The following is a 26810-nucleotide window of genomic DNA, read 5'->3' on the forward strand; positions in this document are numbered from 1 at the left end:
TTTGAAGTGGGGTTGTGCAATTAGCTGTCTCATATGAGGAGGGAGGAGGAGATCGTCCTGTTCAGAGGCGTCTTCCTCATCCCAGTTGCCTCTTCTCTGTCCAAAATATAGCCCCTCTCACTGTGCCCAAACCCTGAAATCGTGGCGGGGTTGTCTTCGACTCCCCTCAGCCTTTCGGTTTTTGCATTTGTTCAGTCAACTCAGCCTCCGCGCTCCCAAAATAAACCACCACCTAGTCTGAGCTCTCGTTGTTTTGCAACCAATGATAGAGACTTGTCCAACCCCTTATTTTATATCTACTCCAGTGGTTAGTACAGTGCCTGGCAGAAAGTGCTTAAATGCCATAATTATTTTTAGACAGGTGTCTAATTCTGGCTCCGCCATTTGTCTGTGGTATGACCTGGGATAAGTCACTTCTCTGGGACTCAGTTACCTCATCTGTAAAATGGGAATTAAGACTGAGCCCTGTGTGAGACAGGAACCGTGTCAAACTGATTCACTTGTATCTATACCAGCACTTAGTACAGTGCCTGGTTGTATGAGAAGCAGCATGGTCCAGTGGAGAGCTCATGGGTCTGGGAGTCATAAGTCAAGGCTGTGTGACCTTGGACAAGTCCTTTACTTCTCTGTTCCTCAGCTACCTCATCTCTAAAATGGGGATTGAGATCAGAAACATGAAAACCTCACTTGCTGTAGGTTCTTCCACTCACACATTCATAAACAAATCCCTCCTTTCGCCCCTGGCTGGAATCTGAAAGTAAGTTGAAGGTGATCATGAAAAGCAAACAGAATATTTAAATTCAAATTTAAGAGTGCATCTTTTTAAATGGGTCACCACAGCTAACAATTTTGATTTGGGGAAATTTGTATTTTGCCCTCCGTACTCTAAGTGTTCCAGGAGTACAAGGAAACCAATTTTAATGTCCTGTTGGTTTATAGTGAAAGGGGAATGACCACTGTGGCTGGAACTATCTTCAGAGAGAACATGATCACTTAGAGAGCATGTGAGCTGAGTCATCCCCACAATTTAAGGAAAAAAAAGAATCTTGCAGAAGAGTGTTGTTTAAAAAGCTGAAAGGGAGGAAATGTCCTTTAAAGCCTAGACTTTAAGTAGGTTTTTTAAGAAACCTGCTGAGTTTCACATTTGACTTGCTAAAGCTAATGAATAGAAAAGAATAGGATTTTTGTTTTGCTAAATGGTATCTACATCACTAAGTGCTTGTACATATTGCATTTTAATAGATCAGTGTATTCTTCCAGTGTCTTTTGATTTAGTATCCTAAAAGAGAAATGGCTTCCTTGAAAGGTAATTCCCTGGGAATTTTTTTTTTAAATATATGAGCAAGTAACTTTGTATAAAGAAATACACACAGGATAGAATTCAGGGATCATGAACAGTTTAGCAACCTGAACCCATTCACTGCAAGAGGAGAGAAAGTTGGGCAGGGGGTGGGGGTAAGTGGGAAAGCACATTTGCCCCTAACCTAGGATTAGGAGGAAATTTTTTAGAGTTCAAAATATTCACCAATTTCTTCCTCTATTCCAAGATATAAATATAGAAGTTCCAACTGTTTTTAATTCTCAAATGAAAACCACTTGACAGAAAAGTCTCATGCTCTATTAGGTATTTATTCTTTTCTCTTGCAGATATAGCAGGTTACAGATAAGCTTATAATTTCATGGACCATTTAACAAGTGGCAATACTTCCCGTAAAAAAGAAAAAGTGTTCAAGAATATGCTCTCCCCAACTCATGTTTTCATTACAACTGAAAAACCAAAAAAAAAAGGGGGGGGGGAAGATACTTCAAAAAATTAATGCAGTTACCTTCCCCCTACCTGCTATGGGGTATGAGGTGTTTACGTAATAGACATTTTCAACAGTGACATTTTGCTTCAAATGAGGGCTCTCCAAAACTGAAGTTTCCTCAGAAGAACAGCTAGTCCACTCCTCCCGGAGAAGCCGATTGTCATTTATCCTCAGGAGAGGAAATCCTAGCGACAGGTGCATTTAGTTGCTATCATGTCCTCGTACTCTTTATAAGCTATTGAGCCATCAGGCTCTATAGTCAAAACACTCAAAGGGCTGTACTGGGCGGGCACGCAGGAAGGCCTTGGGATCGAGGAGTCCAGTTTCTCATAGATGATATTCTGCACCATGGTGTGGACGGGAGAGCCGTAGCGATACCCGACGGCCCTGGGGCAGTCGCCCTGGCAGTAGCGAGGGTTATAACGTTGGGGGGCGACGATCCAGTTGTCCCAGTGCAGCTGGCTGAAGCTCAGCCGGAAATCATGGAGCTCACACTCATTTTCGGGGAAGAGGAACTGCCTGAAATACTCGCTCAGGTTGTAGGAGGCTGGATTCTTGGGCTTCTGCGCTTCCCGGCCTCGTCGGTGAAGGGATCTTCCCACCTGGGAGGCCACTCTCTCCTCTGGAAATGGGGAAACCCCCCTCCTCTGGCCAGACCACGGGATGGGGGACTCTTCCCTGGTTCTGAGGGAATGCCAGTTGTGGTAAGCCTGGGTGCTAGTGTCATTGAGATACAACAAAAGCAAAGGGCTTCTCAGCAGGGCCGTGTTTAGGGTCTCGTTTGGCAGAGAGCTGTGACGGTCTCCATCTTCCAGGCAAGTGAAGTTCACAGCCATTTTAACACTCCTCTTGTTCGCAGCAATCAGAGGCCAAAGTAGAGTAGTCACATCGATTTCAACCCACCTTCTCTTTTTTCTAAGTTTCAGGTCCAGGTTGAAATTCAGTGAATGAGGAGCCCTAGAACACTTTTGGCTAGAAGATTCCTGCTCCTTTACAACTAGCTGGCACGGGCACACGGTGGCGGAGGGAAAAGGAACAGAACTGTTGAAAGAGTAGAGCAAGACAGACTTGAGTAAGTGTTCCACGACTGTAACGCGATCCAGGTTGAATGTTAGATCTGCGGAGCCCGGAAGTCCTAGGAAAGACCAAAAATAATGCTGTAACCCAAGCCAGATGAAACAATTTAGGAAATTAACAGATTGATCAGTAGTAGAGTGCCCATACCAGAGTTAGTAGACACAATCCCTGCCCTTGAGTTCAAAATCTAGAAGGGAAGCAGATGCTAAAAATGATTTAGATAGGAAAAAGGAAAGTGGATATGTAGGTGAGTGAATCCTGTGGTGATAGGGTATGTAGGCTGTTGTGATTATTGAGTGCTTACAATGTGCAGAACACTGTACTAAGTGCTACAGATTTGGTAGACATTCCCTCAAGTTTCTACATTCATCCGTTCCCTTCCTCTCAAAGGGAATTTAGGTCCTTTTAGAGTGGGTCTGTCTGATAAAGATGTAAGGAGTTGAAGGAATTTAAAAGGTCAGCACAACAATTCCCAAGATTTGTGATCACCAAGAAAGTCTTCGATGCCTCTGGCCATGAGTCTAAGGAGTGGGGGAGTGTTTCCACAGTCCTAGAATAGTGTACTAAATCAGCACATGACAGCATACAGTCTCATTATCAAAAAACCAGGGGGTGGGCTGGGGCTTGACCAATAGAACAAAGTAGGAACAGAGGCAAGACAAACACTAGACTGACTTGCAACAGGGGATCCTAACTCCAGAAGAAACTACCAAGAAAATTATCTTGTAAAACAAACCAGAAACTTTGAACTGATTTTAGACCCCTAAACTCCATGGTTTAAATACCCAGAGAAATAAATAGCTTAAAGAAAATCCTGATTTTATTCCCTCACCCACTTTATAGCCATATACTGGCTGAAGCCAAGTCAGAACTCCTCAGTTGGGATGGTTTTAAGGAGGCTAGAGTCCAGGGAGGTTTGGTAGTGTTTAGAACTCCACACCCTCTCCTTGCTGCTGAAGAGTGCTGACACTTAAAAAGGGAGCAGACCTGAAGCTTGATTTTACAGTCCCAGTCAATCATTTTTGAGCACTTACTGTGTACTAAACACTTGGGAGAGTACAGTTTTACAGGGTTTGTAGACACATTCCCTACCCTCAAGAAGCTTACAGACCAAAGTCACCATTTAGACAAAAAGAGTATTTTAGAAGTTGTAAAATTAGTGCTTGCTTTCCCCTCTAGGTAGTCCACATAATAGCGTGGACATCTGGCTCTACACATGTAGAAGCTGGGAACATTGAGACAGAGCCCAACTAGAATTTTCTCCAAGTAGGGGTCAACTCAGCAGAGCAAAGGAGCAGGAAATAGAGGTTTTCTAAGTAAAAAAGATGTCCAGCAGGAGCAGGCCACCCAAGGGTGAACGTGAAGGAGAAGGGAGCAGGGAAACAACCGGAAAGTGACATCTTGAAGAAGAGTCATTTCACATTTGTTTGCCTAATTTGTATACTAACTTTTTTTTGCCATTAATTAGAAAAAAGTACCAAAAAAAAACAAAACCCCAAGCCCAGCAATACATGAGTCAAAGAACCAGGCCCTGGTTCCCTTTGCTGCTAGAAAAACTATTGCACCTTTCATTTTTTCCCCTCTAAATCCATCCTACCATATCCCTTTCCTTAACACATCCTACTCACCCATTCTTTGGTCTTCAGCGTCCTGCTTGGGCTTGGCATCCGGAGTAAAGAGCCGAACTGTATTGTAGAAGTGACTCCTATTGGACTTTGGGATGCCTTCTTTGGAAGCATACATCCGGTAGAGTCTCTTCATGAAGCCCAGGGCCGCGGAATCAGGCTGCAGTGATCGCATCCCCCTTTGGCTGTTTTTGTGGTACGGATCAGATAGAACCTGGAGGAGGGGTGACAAGAGGTCCGTTCTATTTCCACCTTCCAAGGGTAGCAGAAAAAACAGAGGCTCAACCTTGGAGCTTTTTCTCCCAGCCCTGTTTACACCCCTTGATATTGGGGAACCCACACTCACAAGAGGTAAGAACCACAAATAACAGCAACAAAGAAGAAGAACACATGGAACAGCCATAGCTTGGAAAAGATTAAGAGACCACATCACCCCCATACCAGCCTAGTTCTTCAAAACCAAGGAAGCCTCAGACCGGTCTCTTAAATCAATTCCAGGTGAGTGGGTGAAAAGACCATTCTGTAATTGGACCCCAAACGTGCCCAGCTGGGCAAAGGGGTCAGTCACTGCAATTGGTAGTCATTGAAATGATGCCGATTGAAGACATTAGGCAGTAAGAACCTGTTTCCTTAATTTGTCTGCTTTTTTAAGACAAACCACCAAAGGGATTAATGTGGATTTTTATCACTGAGTCACCCAGGTAAACCCCCAACCGGCTAATCAAATCTGGCCTGTGGATCAAGAGGGAAGTAGGCCCCAATCAGTAATAATAATGATGGTATTTGTTAAGCCCTTACTATCTGCCAGGCACTGTACTAAGCACTGGGGCGGATACAAGCAAATCAAGTTAGACATGGTCCCTGTCTCACTGGGGGCTCCCAATCTCAATCCCCATTTTACAGATGAGGGAACTGAGATTCAGAGAAGTGAAGTGACTTGCCTAAGATCACACAGCAGAAAAGTGGCAGATCTGGGATAGAACCCAGAACCTTCTGACTCCCAGGCCCTTTGCTCTAACCACTACACCAAGCTATATGCAGAGTACTGTACCAAACACTTGGGAGAGCACAACACAGCTGTCGTAAGTCACTGCAGTCATTCACTCCCACCCCCTTTTGCTCCTTTCTCGTTCCCAAGTGAGCCTTTAGTGCTGAAAGGTCTGTTATGTTAAGATGGCAGTGAGGAATTGCTTGCCCAGTGAAAGGTGAAGAGAAACTGAGAAGTCAGCCCGAGAGGGTGAGATAAGGGGCCCCTCTGTTTCAGTGAGTGAAAAACTGGCATTCTTCAAACACTCCTGGGAAACTCTCCAAGCTGCTTCCTTGGAAGTGAGGAATAATGGAGCTAGCTACATCCCGACTGTGTGATGTAACACATATTTGCCAGCTAACGTGAGGAGGATTTGAAGCGGGAGCCATCACTAATTAGTATGGTGGAACTCAAGACCATCAAGTTGAGCTATTGCAGTGGGGAACTTGTGCTGCACTAGTAAGTGCTTAGTACAGTTCTCTGCACACAGTAAGTGCTCAGTAAATGCGACTGATCGATGAGGTGCTTTTTCCATGTGTTCTCAGTGGCCTTTGCCACCTACAACTAGCAGCTGCGCCTGTTTAACAGAAAGCTGACTTCTGTGTTGCTGGTGAAAATTGAAGACAGCTCTTGCTGCACTTCAACATTTAACCTCCCCCTCAACCACACTCTCCTTATATTAGTGGTGTGGGAAGAAGTTCTTTCTGTTGGGGTGGGGAGAAACCATTTTTAGGGGGAGTTCTGCTGTCGTGATATTGTGGGTAAGGAGGTGTGTTGCCTCATGGAGGTTGTGGAGCTGAAGGACTCTATTAATTCTGGTTTTGGAAGCAGTCAGTCCTTGGTAGGAAAATGAATGCAGAGGTAGTTCAAGTCGGGTAGGGGGTTGGTGTTGGCTGTTATTATAGAGCCACCTTCTTGTAAAGATCATAAGGTGAGCCTTCTATGGGGAGTGTTTGGATTGTTTCTCTAAGGATAACCTGCTCAGATCCATGTGCTATGGGTCAAGTCTTCTGCTTCAGGTACTTCTCCTCAGCCTCTGAGGAAGGGAGGGAGGGTTACTATCTGACTCTCTGTCCCTTCTCTGTGAGAGTTCTCCACCCAGTAGGGTATACACTTGAGTTTGGGCAGTAGTGGTAATGGTTTGCACTGTCTTGGTGCAGGAATAAGTGTCAATGGAGGTTTAAAGAAACCTTTGGAAAGGTGTCTCCCTCTCTGTAGAGGTCACTCCCTTTCACACTCTTTCTCCTTCCCCCAAGACTGCTTGGAGGAGCTGAGCAGGGGGAGTGACACTTTGAGTAATTTAGAGTGGTGAGAAATGGGAATAGAAGAATTTTTATGGGTGCCCACAAGCACTTGGGTACATATGTGTAGCTAGGCTGAAGCTCACTGTGGGAAGGAAATGTCTGTTTAATGATATATTGAACTCTCCCAAGTACTTAGTATAATGCTTTGCATTCATTCAATCATTTACTGAGCACTTACTGTGTGCAGAACACTGTACTAAGTGCTTGGAAAGTACAGTTTAGCAACAAATAGAGACAATCCCTACCCAACAATGGGCTCACAGTCCAGAAGGTAAAACAAGCATATGGTATGTGCTCAATAAGTAGGATTGAATAAATTATTTATATTAATGCCTGTCTCCCCCTCTAGGTTGTAAGCTTGTTGTAAGCAGGGAATGTGTCTATCAACTTTGTTATAATGTGCTTGCCCAAGTGCCTAGTATGGTGCTCTGCACACTGTAAGTGCTCAGGGAATACGATCGAAAAACTTCTCAAACTGCCCGCTCCTTAACCCTTCAGTCTGTTCTCAGTTCTGAGGAGCTCCTCCTCAGGGTACCTGGTAGCATCAGGTCCTGAACACCCCCCAGAACTCAGGCCTGCCCCAGCCAAGAGAAAGGGGCAGGAGGTAAGTGGAGATGAGGGAGAACATCTGCCCACTGGAGGAGGTGAGGCCTGGGCTGGGAAGAGGGTCAGCTGCCGTGTAGGCTAGGAAATGTGGTCCACTAAGCAGACAATGTCGCTAGGGCTATAATTCCCAGGATCAGCCATGGAGTTATGGTAGTGGGAGAGTCCTAGTTTCTCTACAGCCACCAGCTCACATTTCCCACTCTGGCCCAGTCCAAAGAGCCAATGGAGGTGAGCCTGGATTTGGGCCTGGCAGGGGCTTTGCCTTGGGTGGGAAGAGCCCCATGTGGGCGAGGCCTGACCGAACCCCAGAAAAATCTAGTGGAGAGAGCACAGGTCTGGAAGTCAAGACTTGGGTTCTAATCCTACCTCCACCTGGTGGAGCCACCTGGTCTGTGGTACAACTTCAGGCAAGTCTTTTTACTTCTCTGTACCTCCATTACCTCATCTGCAAAATGGGAATTGAGACTGTGAGCCTCTGTGGGACGGGGGCTATGGCCAAACTGACGGTTTTGAATCTACTCAGCACTTAGTACAGTGCCTGGCACATGATGATGATGGTGTTCGTTAAGTGCTTACTATGTGTCAAACACTGGTCTAAGCACTAGGGTAGCTACAAGGTAATCAGGTTGTCCCATGTGGGGCTCAGTATTAATCCCCATTTTACAGATGAGGTAACTGTGGCACAGAGAAGTGACTTGCCCAAAGTCACACAGCTGACAAGTAGCAGAATGGGGTTTAGAACTCACCACCTCTGACTCCCAAGCCCGGGCTCTTGCCACTAAACCATGCTGCATAGTAATTGCTTAACAGATATCATCCTAAGAGAAGCAGCGTGGCTCAATGGAAAGAGCATGGGCTTGGGAGTTAGAGGTTGTGAGTTCTAATCCCAGCTCTGCCCCTGGTCAGCTGGGTGACTGTGGGCAAATTACTTAACTTCTCTGTGCCTCAGTTACCCGTAAAATGGGGATTAAGAATGTGAGCCCCACATGGGACAACCTGATGACCTTGTATCTCCCCCAGCGCTTAGAACACTGCTTGGCACATAATAAGCACTTAACAAATACCATAATAATAATAATGAGGCAGTCTGGGTTTGGACATGCACGTTCCGTAGCTTCCCAGTTTGGAGCCTGGCAGTTGTGGTAAGAGTGGTCCCCCTGCACAGGTTTGCTTATCACTTAGGCATTGAAGTTTCTGTGGGTCTCCGGGGCCTACAGGTCCCCATCAAGCATAGTCCAGCCTCATATACCCATAGCTCTGTCTCCTCTATTCCTCCTTCCCTGGCTTCTGGCTGGGTCTGGGCCTGGGAGTCACAGTCCCTCTGTCCTAATTCCAGCTCCGCCACTTGCCTGCTGTGTGACCTCGGTCAACCACTTACCTTTTCTGTGCCTCCGTTTCCTCATCTGTAAAATGGAGATTCGATAGCTCTCCTCTCTTCCTCCCTCTCTGATGCCAGTCTTTGGAAAGGGACTATGCCTTGACCTGTTTATCTTGTATATCCCCCAGTGCTGGGCACAGAGTTCAACAAATGCCATTCTTCTTCTTCTTATTATTGGCAGGCATTAGTGCAGCCCCAGACAAGCAGGCTGGAGGTGACTGTGTTTTCCAGATGTCTGAGGGGAGAGACGAGGAGCCAGAGCAGTGGTCTGCAGGAGTGACAGTGCCGGTTGGGGGTCGGGGGGGAGAGAGAGAAACTCCTCAATCTCCAGTGACTCCCTATATGTTATTTCCAGAGCCAGGAGACAGCAGCATGGCCTATTGGAAAGTCACAGGTTTGGGAATCACACTTGCCTGCTGTGTGACTTTAAGCAAGTCACAACTCTCTGTGCCTCAATTTCCTCATCTGTGAAAGGGGGATACCTTTACTCCTTCAGCCTTAGATTGTGTGAATCCCTTATGGGACAGGGTCGGTGTCCAGTCTTATTTTGGATCAACCACAGCACTCAGTACACTGCTTGGCACATAGTAAGTGTTTAATTTTATTGTTGTTATTATCGTGAGTATTACTATGAGATTACATAGCTGGATATACCCAAGGTTGTTCCCAGAGTCGTCTTAGTTCCAGGCCCACTCCCCCTCCCGTCCTGGATAGTGGTAGCGACTCTTGGGAAACTTCTTCTCTTGAACGTTGGGAAGAAAATTAAGTATTAATGCCCCGGGTGGTTCTTGGACTAGTTAGAGGATTATGTTTCTGAAAATGAGGAAAGTGTAACCCTAAAAGCTCAGATGAAATGCCTGCTAGCCAATGCCACCCTGGAAGAGGCTATTTGTTGGAAGGAGCTCACCACACACCACCGCTACAAGACGTAGAACCAGTTTGTTCAGAAAAAGGACTGATAAACTGCCAGATCATTTGCAAAACATCTGACTTCACTGGCCAAGCCCAGAATACAGGCTGTCCCCAAACACATGGTCTTTTGCTGGAAAGCAGGCCTTTATTTAACGAGACTCTGGATCTAAACTACTCAATTCAAACCACTGAGAAGCAGCATGGCCCAGTGGATAGAGCACGGATCCGGCTCCTAATCCCGGCTCTGACACTTGTGTGCTGGGTGACCTTGGGCAAATCACTTCTCTGTGCCTCAGTTACCTCATCTGTAAAATGGGGGTTAAGACTGTGAGCCCCATGAGGGACATGGACGGTGTCCAATCTGATTAGCTCATATCGACCTCAGCACTTAATATGATGCATGGCACTTAATAAGCACATAACAAATACCCTAATATATTGATCAGTAGTAATTGAATGCTTACAGAGTACAGACCACTGCGCTAAACATTTGGGTGAGTACAACGGAGCAAGTAGGCTTGATCCCTGACCTCAAGGAACTTACAGTCTAGTGAGGGCAGGGGGAGTGTGTGTGGGGGTGACAGGAACTAAAATTTCAGTTAGGGGACTACATGGTACCTGAAAGTTGTGCAAATCAGAGCTGAGAGCTCCCCAGTTGGCTTCACTTTGGACACTGCTCTGAGAAAAATTGACAAAGCCGACAAGCTGGGTTGAACCATCCCCACCTGTTTGGACGGCTCCCTGGGAAGTCTCCCAATTGCTGTAGTGTTTCCCAACTAATAGTAATAATAATGGTACTTGTTAAGTACTGTTGTAAGAGCTGGGTAGATACAAGTCAATCAGGTTGGACATGGTCCCTGTCCGACATGGAGCTCACACTCTTAATCCTCATTTTACAGTGAGGCCCAAGAGAAGTGATGTTACTTGCCCAAGGTCACACAACAGACATGTGGCAGAGTCAGAATTGGAACCCAGGTCCTTCTGACTCCCAGGCCTGCACTAAGCCATGCTGCCCATTACGCATTATAAATGATTTATTCACGTTAATGTCCATCTCCCCCTCCAAACTGCAAGTACATTATGGGCAGGGAACAAGTCTTCTAATTCCGTTGCATTGTACTCTCTCAAGTGCTCAGTACAGTACTCGGCACATAAGTGCTCAGTAAATATCATTGGTTGATTACTGTTTTCTGTTCTAATGCTCTGGGCCAGTTCTACACTGAGAGAGAGTGGAAAAGGAATTGTGATCAAGTCAGCTGAGGATTCGGTTTCATTCGCTAAACTGAGTCTACCTCAAAAATCAGAGATTAAGGTACTTGGTGTAGGTGGTCTGCTTTGTAGATATCTCTGGAATGTTAACAGAGACTCTCTCTTCCAGCACCATATTGATTTCTTGAGGAATGTATGGATCATGCCTGAGGCTGAACATATTTGGGGAAAAAATTTCCTCATTCTTTTTAATAAAAGGATGACAGATTACTTAATTGGAGCAGGGTTATAAAGTGCCACTCATTCATCTTGCCTATATTTGCTAGTCCCAAGGAAGAAGACTTAGGTTTAGGGAAAATCCATTGACCAATGCCCATCTTGTGAGTTGCCTTTCTCTTCAGCTGACCGGTTGAATGAACAAAACTGGCTGGGATTAGAGCGATGCCCAAATCTTGGTTGTCTCTGTATTGGTTAGCTAAGGACAAAGGCCAAGCCTGTTGGCTTTTGGGTAGTTGAAGGACAATTCATTACCCTGGCTGCTTCCAGGATTGAGATTTAGCACAGCTGTTTCTCCCCTCCCTCCAGCAACCCCACCTCCTCCAGGAGGTTTGTTCCGATTGATTTTTTCATCTCCCCAGGTCACATTCCCCTAATAATATCTCAGCACTTCAGCAAAAACCATAGTATTTTGGCACTCACTACTTCTGCGCTGCACTTTTTGTACCTATTTGAGCATTTCTCCCTGTTTGTATGTTTCTCAGCTGAGTTATATTGTCAGTTCCTTGAGGTCAGGGATTGGGTCTTTTACCTCTCTTGAGCTCTTCCATGTACTTAGTACAGTGCTGAGCACACAGGAAATGCTCAGTAAATACTATTGATTGATTAGTTGAAGGGAAGCCACATTTCCTAGTCACCCAAGGGTCTCAGGGAACAGAAAGTGCCGGCTCCATTTCCTCTCTTGGAGCCGGCTCACGTCTCTCTGCCTTCTCTCTCCCCTAGTCCACACCTCCCTCAATCTAAATAACTGCTGCTCCTGCTTGAAGGAAGTAATGACAGAGCAAGGTGGTATGCAGAGGCGAAATGGATCACTCCTAAAACTTGCCATTCTAGGCCTTGGCTTAATCAGACTGGGCTTAAACCTGCCACCAGTGGCTTGACTCAGCAGCAGAATCGCTGCCTTAATTCTAGATTGTGTTCTGTTTTTTGAAACTGGAACGTTTTGAACTGGGTGCCGGGGGACGACCTGATCATCTTACCTCCTTTAGTAGTTTTTTTTTTCTTTTGAACTATTTTAACACTCACCTGTAACCAAAAGTAATCCGTTTCCACCGCCTCAGCTCCCCTGCAAATGATACCGCACACCATGGGCAGGGAACGTGTCTGCCAATTCTGTTGTATTCTCCCCATTGCTTAGTACAGCGCTCTGTGTGTAGTGAGTGCTCAGAAAACACAACTGCTTGATTATGAAGTCATTGGATGTTTCGAACCATCTGAATGACGGTGGAATCTAGCGATCATTTACTCTGTGCCAAGCACTGCAGTCTCTGTTGTCTTCCTTCTGCAGCTACTGCCTCGTTCCAATTCCTTGAGATCTTGTATGCAAAGTTTTAATGAAACAGTGCCTAACCCTCTGCCTCATCCAACTGAGGGTAAATCCCCCAGCTGCCTCTTGGCGCTGTTCAAAAGATGCCCAGCGCCTTTAAAACTTGGCGTAGAGAGAAAGGGTGTGTGTGTGTTTGTGTGTGTATGTAGGGGGAAGGAAACACCATTCTCAAATACCATTGTTTTCCATCCATTTGTGGATCAGTCAATCAATGAGTGATATTTATTGAGTGCTTACTATGAGCAGAGCACTGTACTAAATGCTGGGGAGAATACAGAACCTTCTTCACTTCTCTCACAGATAGCTTAAGCATCTTCCTTCACCTTCACACTCCAACCCCCATGCTTTAGGCCTTTAGGCCACAGGGAAGTGAAATAAGACTCAAAGGGAAGCAGGAAGTGCTTGGCTTTCCCAGATTTTTAGCTTTTTTTTTTAAGCACTTATTCATTCATTCCTTCAATAGTATTTATTGAGCGCTTACTATGTGCAGAGCACTGTACTAAGCGCTTGGAATGAACAAGTCGGCAACAGATAGAGACAGTCCCTGCTGTTTGACGGGCTTACAGTCTAATTGGGGGAGACAGACAAGGATAATGGCAATAAATAGAGTCAAGGGGAAGAACATCTCGTAAAAACAATGGCAACTAAATAGAATCAAGGCGATGTACATTTCATTAACAGACACTGTACTAGGGGCTGGGGTAGATACAAGCTAATCAGGTTGGACACAGTCAAGTCCGACATGGGGCTCACAGTCTTAATCGTTCATTCAATCGTATTTACTGAGTGCTTACTGTGTACAGAGCACTGTGCTAAATGCTCAGGAGAGTACATTACAACAATAAGCAGACTCATTTCCAGCCCACAACTAGCTTACAGTCTAGAGGCGAGCTGGTAACTGAGACACAGAGAACTCAAGTGACTTGTCCAAGGTCACACCCAGCAGACAAGTGGCAAAGGTAGAATTAGAAGCCAGGTCCTTCTGACTCCCACGCCCGTGCTGTATCCACTAGGCCACGCTGCTCTGTGGGTAGGAGGAGCTTTGAGCTGATTGAGGGTTGGACTATAGGAATGTGAGCTTCTCTATTAACTGACCTTTGTCTGTTTTCCAAGGGCCAGAAAATGCTCTCCCACCTGCTTCTCCTGCTAGTACAAACAGAGGATTTATATTTGAGCATGTGGAGCCAAGAGAGTAGACTTCGAAAATATGGACAAACTCACTTCCAAGTTGATTGGTGCCATCTCTGGCCTGGAAAAGAAGATTTGTCTTACGGTTTCAGTGAGTTTTCATTACCTCTTTGCCACGCCCAAAGCATGAAGAGGGGCCACAGTCAAACCAACAGAGAGGTCAAGGGCCAATAATAATAATGTTGGTATTTGTTAAGCGCTTAGTGCATACAGAGCACTGTTCTAAGTGCTGGAGTAGATACAGGGTAATCAGGTTGTCCCACATGGGACTCACAGATTTAATCCCCATTTTACAGATGAGGTAACTGAGGCACAGAGAAGTTAAGTGACTTGCCCACAGTCACACAGCTAAGTGGCAGAGCCGGGTGGCATTCGAACCCATGACCTCTGACTCCCAAGCCCGTGCTATTTCCACTGAGCCATGCAGCTTCTCTATGGTATTGGTTAAGCGCTTACTGTGTGTCAAGCACCGTTCTAAGCCCTGGGGTAGATAAAAGCTAATCTGGGTGGACCCAGTCCCTGTCCCACATGGGGCTCACAGTCTTACTCCCTGTTGTACAGATGAAGTAACGGAGGCAGCGAGAGAGGATGTGATTTGCCCAAGGTCACACAGAGGACAAGTGGCAGAGTCAGGATTAGAACCCAGGTCCTTCTGACTTCCAGGCCCTTACTCTATCCATTAGGCCACGCTGTTTTCCTACAACTCCTGGGTAGTGTGTCCACGCAGTCTGGCAGATACCATAAAACATCCAAGAGGTTCAGCAGGGTGTCTGGGTCAACCAGGGAGAAACAGTAAGTGACAACCATGGGTGACAGGAAGATAATAATGTTGGCATTTATTAAGCGCTTACTATGTGCACCACACTGTTCTAAGCGCTGGGGGGGTTACAGGGTAATAAGGCTGTCCTACGTGGGGCTCATAGTCTTCATCCCCATTTTACAGATGAGGTAACTGAGGCACAGAGAAGTGAAGTGACTTGCCCACAGTCACACAGCTGATATACGGTACATCGGTCAGAAGTGAGGTTTGACTTCTTAATAATATTTGTGGTATTTGTTAAGCACTTATTATGTGCCAGGCATTGTACTAAGCCCTGGAATGGATACCCACAAATCGGGTTGGACACAGTGTCCGTCCCACTTGGGGCTCACAGTCTCAATCCCCATTCTACAGATGAGGTAACTGAGGCCAAGAGAAGTGAAGTTCATTCAATAGTATTTATTGAGAGCTTACTATGTGCAGAGCACTGTACTAAGCACTTGGAATGTACAATTTGCCAACAGATAGAGACAATCCCTGCCCAATGAAGGGCTCACAGTCTAACTGGGGAGATAATAATAATGATGGTATCTAAATGCTTACTATGTGAGAAGCACTGTTCTAAGCACTTGGGGAGATACAAGGTGGGATCAGGTTGTCCCATGTGGGGCTCACAGTCTTAATCCCCATTTTACAGATGAGAGAACTGAGGCCCAGAGAAGTTAAGTGACTTGCCCAAAGTCACACAGCAGACAAGTGGTGTAGCCAAAATTAGAACCCATTACCTTCTAACTTCCAGCCCCTTGTTCTATCCATTACACCATGCTGCTTCCTCTTTGGAGGACCCATGCCTCTCACTCTACCTATATTTGACTTTTACCTCTCACCAATCAATCAGTGGTATTTATTGAGTGTTTACTGTGTGCAGAGCACCATGATACACAACTGGGAGAGGACAGTTTAAGAGTTAGTAGACACATTCCCTGCCCACAGCAAGGGACCTTGAGTCACTTTGCTTTTCTGTGCCTCAGTTACCTCATCTGTAAAATGGGGATTGAGACTGTGAGCCCCACATGGGACAGGGACTGTTTCCAATCCAATTTGCTTATATCCACCCCAGCGCTTAGTTCAGTGCCTGGTGCATAGTAAGTGCTTAACAAATAGCACAATTATAATTATTATTTACTAGCAATGACAACTCGGTGTATGCATTGTATGAAGCATTTAGGAAAGTGCAACAGAAGCACAACTCCAGATCCTTGAATACGAGCAGCTCAAAGTCTGATGGGGGAGTAGGCGTGAAATTATGTACAAACAATGGGAGCAGTAGGGCCAGAAAAGATCAGAGGGTAAATGGGAATTAAATGACTATACCAGAGAGCTTTCAGAATAAGCAATTGTGTGTGTGTGAGAGAGAGAGGGAGAGAGAGAAAGAGGTGAGATAAGTGGTAGAAAGTTGAAAACCAAAATGTATAACTGTTAGAGGTGGCTTTGGGCTGACATGAATCTGGGATAAATGCTGAGAATTTACTGGGGAAGGATGCTGGAGGACATGGGATTTTAGGAGATTTTTAAAGGTGGGGAGGGCTGAGGCCTGGTGGATTTGGTGGACAAGGTGAAAAAGGGGTGGGAAGCAGGGGAGATGAGAGTGAGGTACAGTTAGGAGATGAGCTCTCTAGACTGTAAGATCGTTGCTCTAGAGTATAAGGTCGTTGTGGGCAGGGAATGTGCCTATTGTTATATTGCACCCTCCAAAGCACTCAATATAGTGCTTTACACACAATAGATACAATTGATGAATGAATGAATGACAAGAGCTGGAAAGCAGCAGGTGAAGAGAGCCAGCATGTAAAAAGGAGAAAGCTGAAGGACAACAGCCTTGAAACCAAAGGTAAGGAGTTCTTCATAACCTAGCAATTCTACTGAAATCCTCCATTTCCATGGACAAAACTCTTACTCTTTAGTTTCAGTCCCTTTCTGGATGACACATTGCATTCTGTTGGTCTTTTGGGCTGCTGCATATCAGGCAAGCATTTTGGAAACAGCTGACTGGTACACCAGGAGCTCTTTACTGAATTGCCACTGATAGTTCAGAGCAAATCACTCTGTAGCAACAATTTGGACTACTTTTCCCTAGATGAATTATCTTGTATTTTTTCACCTGATTTGTTTGCCCAGTATTCCCAAATCAAGCATCTGCCTAGAGAATAGAGCTCAGGCCTGGGAGTCAAAAGGTCATGGGTTTTAATCCCAGCTCCACTGCTTGTCTGCTGTGTGACCTTGGTCAGGTTACTTCATTTCTCTGTGCCTCAGTTACCTCATCTGTAAAATGGGGATTAAGACTGGCAGCTCCATGTGGGACAGGGTCTGTGTCCAACCCAATTTGCTTAGCATCTACCCCAGCATTTAGTACAGTACCTGGCACATAAAGCTTAACAAATACCACAATTATTATTATTGTTGTTGTTCTTGGAGTTTATCCACCTCTGTGTAGCATTTTACCATCTAGACAAGCTTTGTGTTCTCTAAATCCTTGAAGAGTTCACTGCGCACTCCCTTTTCCAAATCACTGACGAAGATGTTAAAGTTAAAAGAAAAAAATCTGGGCCACCTCATTATTTTTTTACATCCATCCTGAAAAGGGATCATTTCCCCCTGTGACTTTGTCTTATTTTATCTAGCCTTTTAATCTCGAGCAGAATATTCCCTCCAAACCCATGATTACTCATTAAATGATGGTATAGGAACCATGTCAAAACTCTTGTTTTTTCATGGTATTTGTTAAATGCTTATTATATGCCAGGCACCGCACCAAGCATTGGAGTAGATACAAGCTAATCAGGTTGGACACAGTCCACGTCCCACATGGAGCTCACAGTCTTAATCCCCATTTTACAAAGGAGGTAACTGAGGTACAAAGAAGTGAAGTGACTTGCCCAAAGTCACACAGCAGACAATAATAATAATAATGTTGGTATTTGTTAAGCGCTTACTATGTGCAGAGCACTGTTCTAAGCGCTGGGGGATATACAGGGTAATCAGGTTGTCCCACGTGAGGCTCACAGTTAATCCCCATTTTACAGATGAGGTAACTGAGGCCCAGAGAAGTGAAGTGACTTGCCCACAGTCACACAGCTGACAAGTGGCAGAGCTGGGATTCGAACTCATGACCTCTGACTCCCAAGCCCAGGCTCTTTCCACTAAGCCATGCTGCTTAGACAAGAGATAAAGGCAGGATTAGAACCTGGGTCCTACTGCTCCCAGACCCATGCTCTATCCACTAGGCCATGCTGCTTCCCTAAACTTTCCCTCTCAAAAATTTCAATCTATTGAGACCACTGGTTTCCTTCTTTCCAAATGCTTACTCACTCCAGCAGAGAGAGGCATGTGTTTTCAGAACAGAAATCATGTGTTCTTCCCACCACCCCCCAAAAAGCTGTTTTTTAAGTGATCACTTAATGATTCATTCTACCAACTTGCCATATTTAGAAATGAGATTCAGAAGCCTGTTATTTCAAGGATCACTTCTGGAACCCCTTTCGTGGATGGGAGTTAGCAGAGGCAATCTGTAGGTCCACCAGTATACTCATTGTAAAAGAGGTAACATACTCTTTTTATTATTTTTGAACAGTATTTAAGTTCTTACTGTGTGCCAGGCACTGAACTCTGTACTGGAGTAGATATGAGTTAGTCGGGTTGGACACAACCCATGTCCCACAAGGTGCTCCAAGTCTACATCCCCATTTTACAGATGAGATAATTGAGACACTGAGAAGTGACTTGCCCAAGGTCACACAGCAGACAAGTGGCAGTGCCAGGATTAAAATCAAGTCCTCTGACTCCCAGCCCTGTGCTCTTTCTCCTAGGCCTTACAGCTTTTCCCTTACTCTCGCAAGAAGTTCTCTATCTTTCACACAGATTTCCTTCTATAGGTATTGTTTTATATAGCTAATGCCTTTGTTAACTTTTCCTTGTTATGAGGGACAGTCCTGTTACCTAGATTTCATTTTTATCTACAGGTGCATCATCTGCTGACAATTTTCCCCTTATGCCTGAAATCACCTCACATGTAAACTTATTTATTTATCTGAAGCCTTTTGGGCCCCTGCCATTTAAACAAAAATTCCATTTCTTTGAGGAATATGAAAATGTTATATTCTAAACTGTAGAATTCAGTACTTTGGGGTGGAAACATAGGTCCTTTTTTTCTCTAACATATTCTATAGGTCTGGCTACTCTTTCTACACTCCCTGCATTTCCAATTTATTAAGGTCCTCTTTTAATTTTCCCTGAGTGGTAGACTTATTTGAGCATATATTATCAGTAATCTTAAACTCAAGTTTTACAGCTCAGTTTTTCTGAGCCTTAAATTTTCTCTCCATTTTCAAACATGAACACTCCTACAACAAGCTGTATTTCCCTTTTAATTAATCCAAATACTTAACTTGTCTAATTCCCAGATTGCCATGATATTCTCTTCTTGGACCTTAAGTCCTGTTGATCTAAGACTTGGTGACCAGGATATTTTCAGTGTATAAAATGAGAACTGCCTTGAAGTATTAATTTAACCTCTTTTAACCTGCAGTAATTCTTGGGCGTCTGTGCCTCGCAACATTTCCATCTCAATTGCATTTAATATTAGTTTTAATAGTGGGCATCTGGCATCTGTGTTGGAGATGGAAATGGAAATAATGATAAATAATAATAATTGTGGTATTTGTTGAGCGCTTACTATGTGTCTGTCAGGCACTGTATTGAGTGCAGGAGCATAAATAAGCAAATCGGCTTGGATGCAGTCCCGGTCCCAGATGGGGCTCAAAGTCTCAATCCCCATTTTACAGATGAGGTAACTGAGGCCCAGAGAAGCGAAGTGACTTACCCAAGGTCACATAGCAGACAAGCCTGAGAGATGGGATTAGAACTCATGACCTTCTGACTCCCAGACCTGTGCTCTATCCACTATGCCATGCTGCTTCTCACTAGGGTGCTGCCTGCTGTCCAAGTTGGAAGGCAGATAGATCCCAGGAGAGAGGCAGTGTGGCCTAGTAGAAAGAGCATGGGCTTGGGAGTCAGAGGACCTGGGTTCTATTCCCAGATCTGTTATTTGTTTGCTGTGTGACCTTGAGCAAGGCACTGAACTTTTCTTTGCCTCAGTTACCTCCTCTATAAAATGGGGCTAGAGACTGTGATCCTCATGTGGGTCAAGAATTGTGTCCAACCCAATTATCTCGTATTTACCCGAGCACTTAGTACAGTGTCTGGCAGATAGTAAGCGCTTAACAAATACCATTAAAAACATTCTCCGTCTGGAGATTTCTGCGGGTTTTTATATCCTATCTGTAATTTTCCTTTTGAGTGCCTGTTTTTGAATTGATTAGATGTGCTCTGACAATCTCTGGGAGGCAGTGAGAAGCAGCATGGCCTAATGGATAGAGAACAGGCCAGCGATAAAAGAATCGGCTAACATTACAAAAATGCAGCTTAAACTCATGTTATTTTTAGCAGTATTTGGTTGTAAAATTTCAGCATCAGCCTGATCTCTTAATCAAAATTTGATTATCTTAATACCTTCACTCTCTTTCAGGAAATGGTCATGTAAAGGCTTGGGTTACTTTGTTATAATCATGCTCTTCAGTCCTGATTAAAGCTATTAAATAATGAGGTGAGTTTATCCCCAGCTATATTTATGAATATTGCAATTTTCTGAGGATTTTTTGGATTTTTGCCAGGTTGCACTTAGTAAAGAGCTGTATAGCAGCTTCCCCTTAGATCTGTAGCCTTTAAGCAGGTGCTTTTTACTGCTCTATAGACATTATTTCCATATCTTTGCACTCTGTCATTTCCCCTATCTGTAATTTATTTTAATATCTATCTCCCTTTGTAGACTAACCTCACTGTGGTCAGGGATCGTGTCTACTAATTGCATTGTATTTTCCCAAACATTTAGTGAAATCCTTTTCCACAAGGAAGAACCATGGAAAGAGCCCGGGCTTGGGAGTCAGAGGTCATGGGTTCTAATCCTGGCTCTGCCACTTTTCAACTGAGTGACTATGGGCAAGTCACTTAACTTCTCTGTGCCTGATTCCTCATCTGGAAAATGGAGATTAACTGTGAGCCTCACGTGGGACAACCTGATTACCCTATATCTATCCCAGTACTTAGAACAGTGCTCTGCACATAGTAAGCACTTAACAAATACCAACATTATTATTATTAATTAATTTATTTATATATATTGTCAGTCTCCCCCTGTTGACTGTCTCGTTGTGGGCAGGGAATATTTCTACCCTCTCAGTTCTATTGTACTCTCCTAAGTACTTACTACAGTGTTCTTTGCATACAGTAAGCACTCAATAGATATGATTAATTGGCAGAGCACTGTGATCCTTTTTATATTGGAAAGTTTGCCCCAGTCATAGGAGGAAAAAAAGCAAATTTCTGGGCATGGTAGTGGGGACTTTCACCATCCATCATCAGGACTCCTTTTTTTTTTTTTTTTCAAAAATAATATTTATGAGTTTGAACCAGGAAGTAGCCTGGCCAGCCTGTTTCTTCTTGAGTGCTTTACTCTACTCTGCTCCCTGTGCTAGGACGTGCTACCAGGGTGGTTAGAAGTGATTCCTGTCCCCTCTAAGCACACACCAGGAGTTTTCCATCTGGTGCCGAACCAGACCTCTTGAATTCCATCTAGACCCTCAATCACTCGTTAATAATTTTGGAAAAGCAAAACCAAAATCAATGCTGCTGAGCAGTTTTTCCCTCCCAGAGTTTCACGGGGCTACTGAAACAGGCTGCTTGTTGACTCTGGCTGGCGCTCAAGCATAACTTGTAAACACCCAAGAGCAGGATGGGAGGTTTAACTTGTAAATTATCACAACTCAAAGTCTTTGTTTTTGACTCTCACCCCAAACCTCCACAATTCAAGTTAAAGGCATACTTAATTATAGATGAGCACCAGAGGATGTTTAACCCAAGTCAAACTCATCTTTGGTCTAAAACAATGACCCCCTTTCAGGTTGGTTCACCTGTCCAGTTACAATATGAAATGGTCCAAACTGTATATGGTATGTGACCAAACTTGTTTTATATGATGTTAACTGAGTCCTAAATGTTGGGGAGGATGCTACATAATCTGATTGGATAATCAACTGTATTGTGTGCAGAACACTGTATTAAGCACTTGGGAAGAGTATAAGAAAATAGAATTGGTAGACATTTACAGTCTAGTTGAGGAGACAGACATTAATGTAAGTAAACTATGGATATTTACATAAGTGCTGTGTGGCTGAGAGAGGGGTGAATTAAGGGCGCAAATTCAAGTGCAAGGGTGACAGAAGGGAATTGGAGAAGAGGAAATGAGGACTTGGTCAGGGAAGGCCTTTTGGTGTTTTAATAAGGATTTGAAGATGGGGACAGTGATCTTTTGTCAGATATGAAGGGCCAGAGGTGGGATGTGGACGAGTGGTCGGCAGCTAGATAGACCAGATCGCGGAACAGTGAAAAGGTTAGCATTAGCGCAACGAAGTGTGAGGGCTGGGTTGTAGTAGAATAGTCAGGTGAGCTAGGAGGTGGAAAGGTGATTGAGTGCTTTGTACTAAGTGCTTGGAGATTACAGTAGAACAGTGAACAGACACAGTCCCTGGCCAAAAGGAGCTTACACACCAGGCCCGGCTTTGTTAGCCTGCCACTGACGCTAAGCCCGAGAGGTCAGCTTACCCACATGAGAGCCGCTTCCTGCCAGAAGAGCAGAGGAAGTAGAGTGGCAATGTTGGCCCCACCTCTGACCCCTTTCCGGCTCCCAAATCATGAGGCAAAACTAACAGCATCGCCCCAACAGTGTTAAGTCCAAAGGGCCATGGCCTTTAATGATGATAATAATATTAATCATGGTATTTGTTAAGAGCTTACTATGTGTCAGGCACTGTACTAAGTGCCAGGGTTGTTACAAGCAAATTGGGCTGGACACAGTCCCTTACCCACATGGGGATCACAGTCTTAATCTCCGTTTTACAGAGGAGGTCACTGAGGCACAGAGAAGTGAAGTGGCTTGCCCAAGGTCTCACAGCAGACAAGTGGCGGAGCCAGGATTAGAACCCAGGTCCTTCTGACTCCCAGGCCCGGGCTCTATCCACTAGGATATGCTGTTTCCCTAGGCCGTGTCCTGTTGCTTCTGCCAAGGATGTTCCAATCCTATCAAGAAAGACATTACTCATTTACCTGTTCACTCTTCAAGCCTTTACTCAGAATTTCCCTTCTCTTGGACACTAAGCTGCTGGGTAATAAGGATGCTAATAGACACTGCAAGTTCAGAACTCAGCGCTTAGAATAGTGCTCCAGAACAGTGCTTGGCACATAGTAAGTGCTTAACAAATACCATTATAAATACTTTAGTAGGAAAAATCAGGTACTATGAAGCTTCTATAATCATATTTTGTGCATAGTCTTGCCGAGATGACCTTGGGAAAGTCACTTAACTTCTCTGTGCCTCAGTTGCCTCCTCTGTAAAATGGGGGTTAAGATTATAAACCTGTGTGAGACATGGACTGTGGCTTGTATCTATCCCAGCATTTAGTGTAGAGCCTAGCACAAAGTAAACGCTTAATAAATACCATTAAAAATCCCCCCATCAATTATGCTACCTGGTGTCCCTTTGAGGCATGTGTTTTTCTTCTAGAGAAGCAGCGTGGTCTAGTGGACTAGTGGATAGAGCATGGGCCTAGGAGTCAGAAGAACCTGACTTCTAATCCCAGCTCACCACTTGTCTGCTGTGTGACCTTGAGCATATTACTTAACTTCTCTGTACCTCTGTCACCTCATCTGTAAAATGGGGATTAAGATCGTGAGCTCCATCAGGGTTAAGGACTGTGTCCAGTGTGATTCACCTGTATCTATTCCAACATTTAGTACAGTGCCTAGCACATAGCAATTAACAAAACCCACAATTATTGTTGTTATAATTATTATTATTAACCTCCCTCCTCTGGAAGGTAACGCTATTGCCCTCCCCCAAGCACTCAGTACATTAGTCTACACAGAGTAATTGCTTAATAAATACTACTGATGGTTTGATTGGGGGCTCACATTCTCCCAATTCCTTCCCTCAGGCTCTTGAAAGATTGAAAAGAGCTAATACCTAGCAGGCGTTTAACCCGTTTGTAATTAAAAGCCAGATATGAAGCCTGAAATCAGCCACATGTTGCTCAGTAAACAGAGGGAACTATAGGAGATTGTCAAGCCCCATGAAGTTCACTGTTGTCTACTGTGTCTTCCTCAATCAGACTCTACCTTTATTCAAAGTCAGTTTAAAAACAAAATCTTGGATTTGCACCCCTTATTCACCCCTCCCTCAACCCCACGGCACTTATGTCCATACCCGTAATTTTTATAAATGTCTATCTCCCCCTCCAGATGGTAACTTCGTTCTGGGCAAGGAACGTGTCAACCAACCCTGTTACATTATACTCTCCTAAGAGTTTAGGAAGCACACCCTAAGCACTCATAAATACGACTGAAAGATTGATTTCCCCTTGCGGAAGCCTGGTCCCTTTCGTCCTCCCTGTTGGCCCCGACTCAAACACCCCAAAGCAGGGAATGTGTGTGAAATTGGATAGTCTGATTTGTTTTGGAAGATCAAAAGCACAGATGCTGTTAAAACTAGAAATTCTGGTGACCTAAGTCTGCAATTCTTTTACAGTACTTTATTCTTGGCTTATACGCATTCTTGCTGTAATGATTTTTTTAAAACTGGTTTTTCTTGAATGGACTTGCATTCTTCAAGGATAAGCAATTGCTCCAAAATAATAAAGCCTATTATCTGTGAGTCAATTTCCTTGGGAATAAAACGCCATCCCTGTTTTTTCTAAATTCTTCCAGCAGAACGTGCTGGCACCATGAATGAAAAATGACTAGGCTTTCGTTTGTGAGAGTTCTGGTGGATAAATAATTCCTCTGTGGCCATTATTAGGAAGGACGGCGGGGACAGATGATCACCAGGATCTTCGGAAAGAAACCGGAGCTTCCCCAGAGAAGATTTCCCAAGGTCTTGGACCCATCCCCTTCTCTGGGCATGGAGTGTCTGCAATTGGTAATTAATTGGTCTTGAGTGCATACTATATGCCGAGCACTGTACTAAGTGCTTGGGAGAGCACAATGCAACAGAATTAGCAGACACGTTCCCTCCCCTTAATGATTTTACAGTCTAGAAGTAATAAATGGGAAGCAGCATAGCCTGGGCAGCAGTCTGGCCATTGGAAAGAGCATGGGTGTCAGAGGCCCTGAGTTTTAATCCTGGCTCCATGCCCATTGTGGGCAGAGAATGTATCAGCTAATTCTGTTGTTCTCTCCCAAGCACTTAGCACAACCCTCTGCATGCAGTCAAAGCTCAATAAATATGCTTAATTGATTGCTGTATGGCCGTGGGCAAGTCACTCCATTTCTCGGTGCCTCAGTTACCTCATCTGTAAAATGGGGATTAAGACTCTGGGCCTCTTGTGAGACATGCACTGTGTCCAACCTGATTAGCTTGTATCTACCCCAACGCTTACTGTGCCTGGCACATAGTAAGTGCTTAATAAAAAAAAAAAACAACAACTGAAGAATGTGTTAACCACTGACTATGTCAGGCACTGTATTAAGTGCTAGGGTAGAATCAGGTCAGATACAGACCATTTCCCGCTTGGGGACCATAGTCCAAGGAGTAGCATGAGGAAATAAATGATCTCTAGAGTGTTCCTCTCACTTTCCCTTTCTCTCTCTCCCCCTCTCCTTCCCCCCAGTGCTATATCAGCTGGCCTTGAGCACAACCAGAAATGCAATTCTTAACAATACACTTCAGCAACTCCAAAGTGGGAGCACGCAGACTCTGAGTACCTTTAGTGCCTGTTGAGAGTCCGTTTGAATTTTTTTCTCATTTTCCTCCCACAACAGACTGACAGAGATGGAATGTCTCACAATGAAGGATTTTATTTACGCTCTTAAAATACGTAACATCTAATGGCTTTCGTAAACCAAGGTCTTCAAGTTTATGCCCAACACAACTGGCATTGGCTTTCATAGCAATAATAATGGTATTTGGTAAGTGCTTACTGTATGCCAAGCACTGTTCTAAATTCTGGGGTAGATACAAGATAATCAGGTTGTCCCGCGTGGGACTCACAGTCTTAATTCCCGTTTTACAGATGACGTAACTGAGGCACAGAGAAGTTAAATGACTTGCCCAAAGTCAGACAGCTGACAGGTGGCAGAGCAGGGATTAGAACCCATGACCTTTGACTCCCAAGCCCATGTTCTTTCCACTAAGTCACCCTGCTTCTCTACAGAAAAGGTTTAATAACCTGACTGAACCCATATTCTTCGAGGACCTGGATAATAATAATAATAAATATGTATTAAGCACTAACAATGTGCCAAGCATTGTATAAAGCACTGGGTTAGATACAAGATAATGAGGTCTCACATGGGGCTTACAGTCAAAGTAGGAGGGAGAACAGGTATTGAACCTCCATTTTGCAGATGAGGGAACTGAGGCATAGAGAAATTAAGTGACTTGTCCAGAGCACCTGGGAGACAAGTAGTGGAGAGGTGATTAGAACCCAGGTCCTCTGAGTTCCAAGCCCATGCCCTTTCCCTAGAACACACTGCTTCTCTCAAGTGCTTAGTTTAGTGGTCTGTGCACTGTAAGCACTCAATAAATATGATTGACTGAATGTTTCTCTGATGGAAGGAAAGAGAGGAAAGGGTTATTTTAATTGAAAACCCCAGGCTCTGGAATGCCTCCACCTGGGCCTAATTCCTCCATTTTCTCTTCTCCCATTCCTTTCTGTGCCACCCTCTCACTTGGGTTTGCTCCCTTTATTCACCCGTCCCTGAGCCCCGCAGTCCGTAGTTTATATATTTATATTAACGTCTGTTTCCCCCTCTAGACCGTGAGGTCATAGTGGGCAGGGAAAGCATCTACCAACACTGTTGTGTTGTACCCTCCCAAGCACTAAGCACTCAATAAATAAGATTGATTGATAACACTGGGAGAACAAACTTTCTCCATTCCCTTTACTTAAAAACCTTCTAAATGTTTTAGTCCCTTTTCGAGATGTCAAATTCAAGTAGCCTTTTTTATCAAACGTCTCTCCATGCCCGTGCCCTAAGACATGGGGGGAGTGGTGTTACCCCTAAACTTTCCACAAAAGGCCCTTTGTTCAAGAGGTTAGGAAATGGTAATCTGTGACTTTTTATTTCAGCCACGATTTTCAGGCAGCCCACAAAGCTAAACAGGGCTTCCTTTCAAGAGTACCCCCAAGTTTGTTTATTTTTTCAG

General features: G+C 44.4%; 1 protein-coding gene and 1 long non-coding RNA gene across 4 annotated transcripts; one reads left to right on the top strand and one right to left on the bottom strand.

The window, feature by feature from the left end:
• Positions 1 to 1608: 1608 nt before the first annotated feature.
• On the bottom strand, positions 1609 to 5048 carry GDF9 (growth differentiation factor 9). 3 transcript variants are annotated; one of them, XM_029050560.2, is made up of 3 exons: positions 4952 to 5048; positions 4514 to 4724; positions 1609 to 2943 (listed from the first exon to the last, which is right to left on the bottom strand). In XM_029050560.2, exons 2-3 carry the CDS (start codon positions 4683 to 4685, stop codon positions 1994 to 1996), a joined length of 1122 nt encoding a protein of 373 aa, XP_028906393.1. In that variant the 5' UTR covers positions 4686 to 4724; positions 4952 to 5048; the 3' UTR covers positions 1609 to 1993. The 3 variants fall into 3 exon arrangements, with proteins under 3 accessions (XP_028906393.1, XP_028906392.1, XP_028906390.1); XM_029050559.1 differs by lacking the exon at positions 4952 to 5048 and adding an exon at positions 4857 to 4944; XM_029050557.1 differs by lacking the exon at positions 4952 to 5048 and having other exon boundaries at positions 4514 to 4944.
• An 8620-nt stretch (positions 5049 to 13668) lies between these two features.
• Positions 13669 to 20156, top strand: LOC120638022. The gene is made up of 3 exons (XR_005659472.1): positions 13669 to 13828; positions 16284 to 16388; positions 20082 to 20156. It is a non-coding gene; the product is annotated as an uncharacterized LOC120638022 (long non-coding RNA).
• Positions 20157 to 26810: the final 6654 nt, after the last annotated feature.

Source organism: Ornithorhynchus anatinus, chromosome X1 (genome assembly GCF_004115215.2).
Source record: "Ornithorhynchus anatinus isolate Pmale09 chromosome X1, mOrnAna1.pri.v4, whole genome shotgun sequence".
NCBI classification, from domain to species: domain Eukaryota; kingdom Metazoa; phylum Chordata; class Mammalia; order Monotremata; family Ornithorhynchidae; genus Ornithorhynchus; species Ornithorhynchus anatinus.

What these genes read in the sequence shown, in the direction of transcription:
- GDF9 (XM_029050557.1), bottom strand. Translation starts at nt 4,940, where the DNA reads ATGTGGTCTCTTAATCTTTTCCAAGCTATGGCTGTTCCATGTGTTCTT. An exon ending in CGCTGAAGACCAAAGAATGG is followed by an intron (nt 2,944 to 4,513) that starts GTGAGTAGGATG and finishes GGTCTTTCCTAG; the next exon opens with GACTTCCGGGCTCCGCAGAT.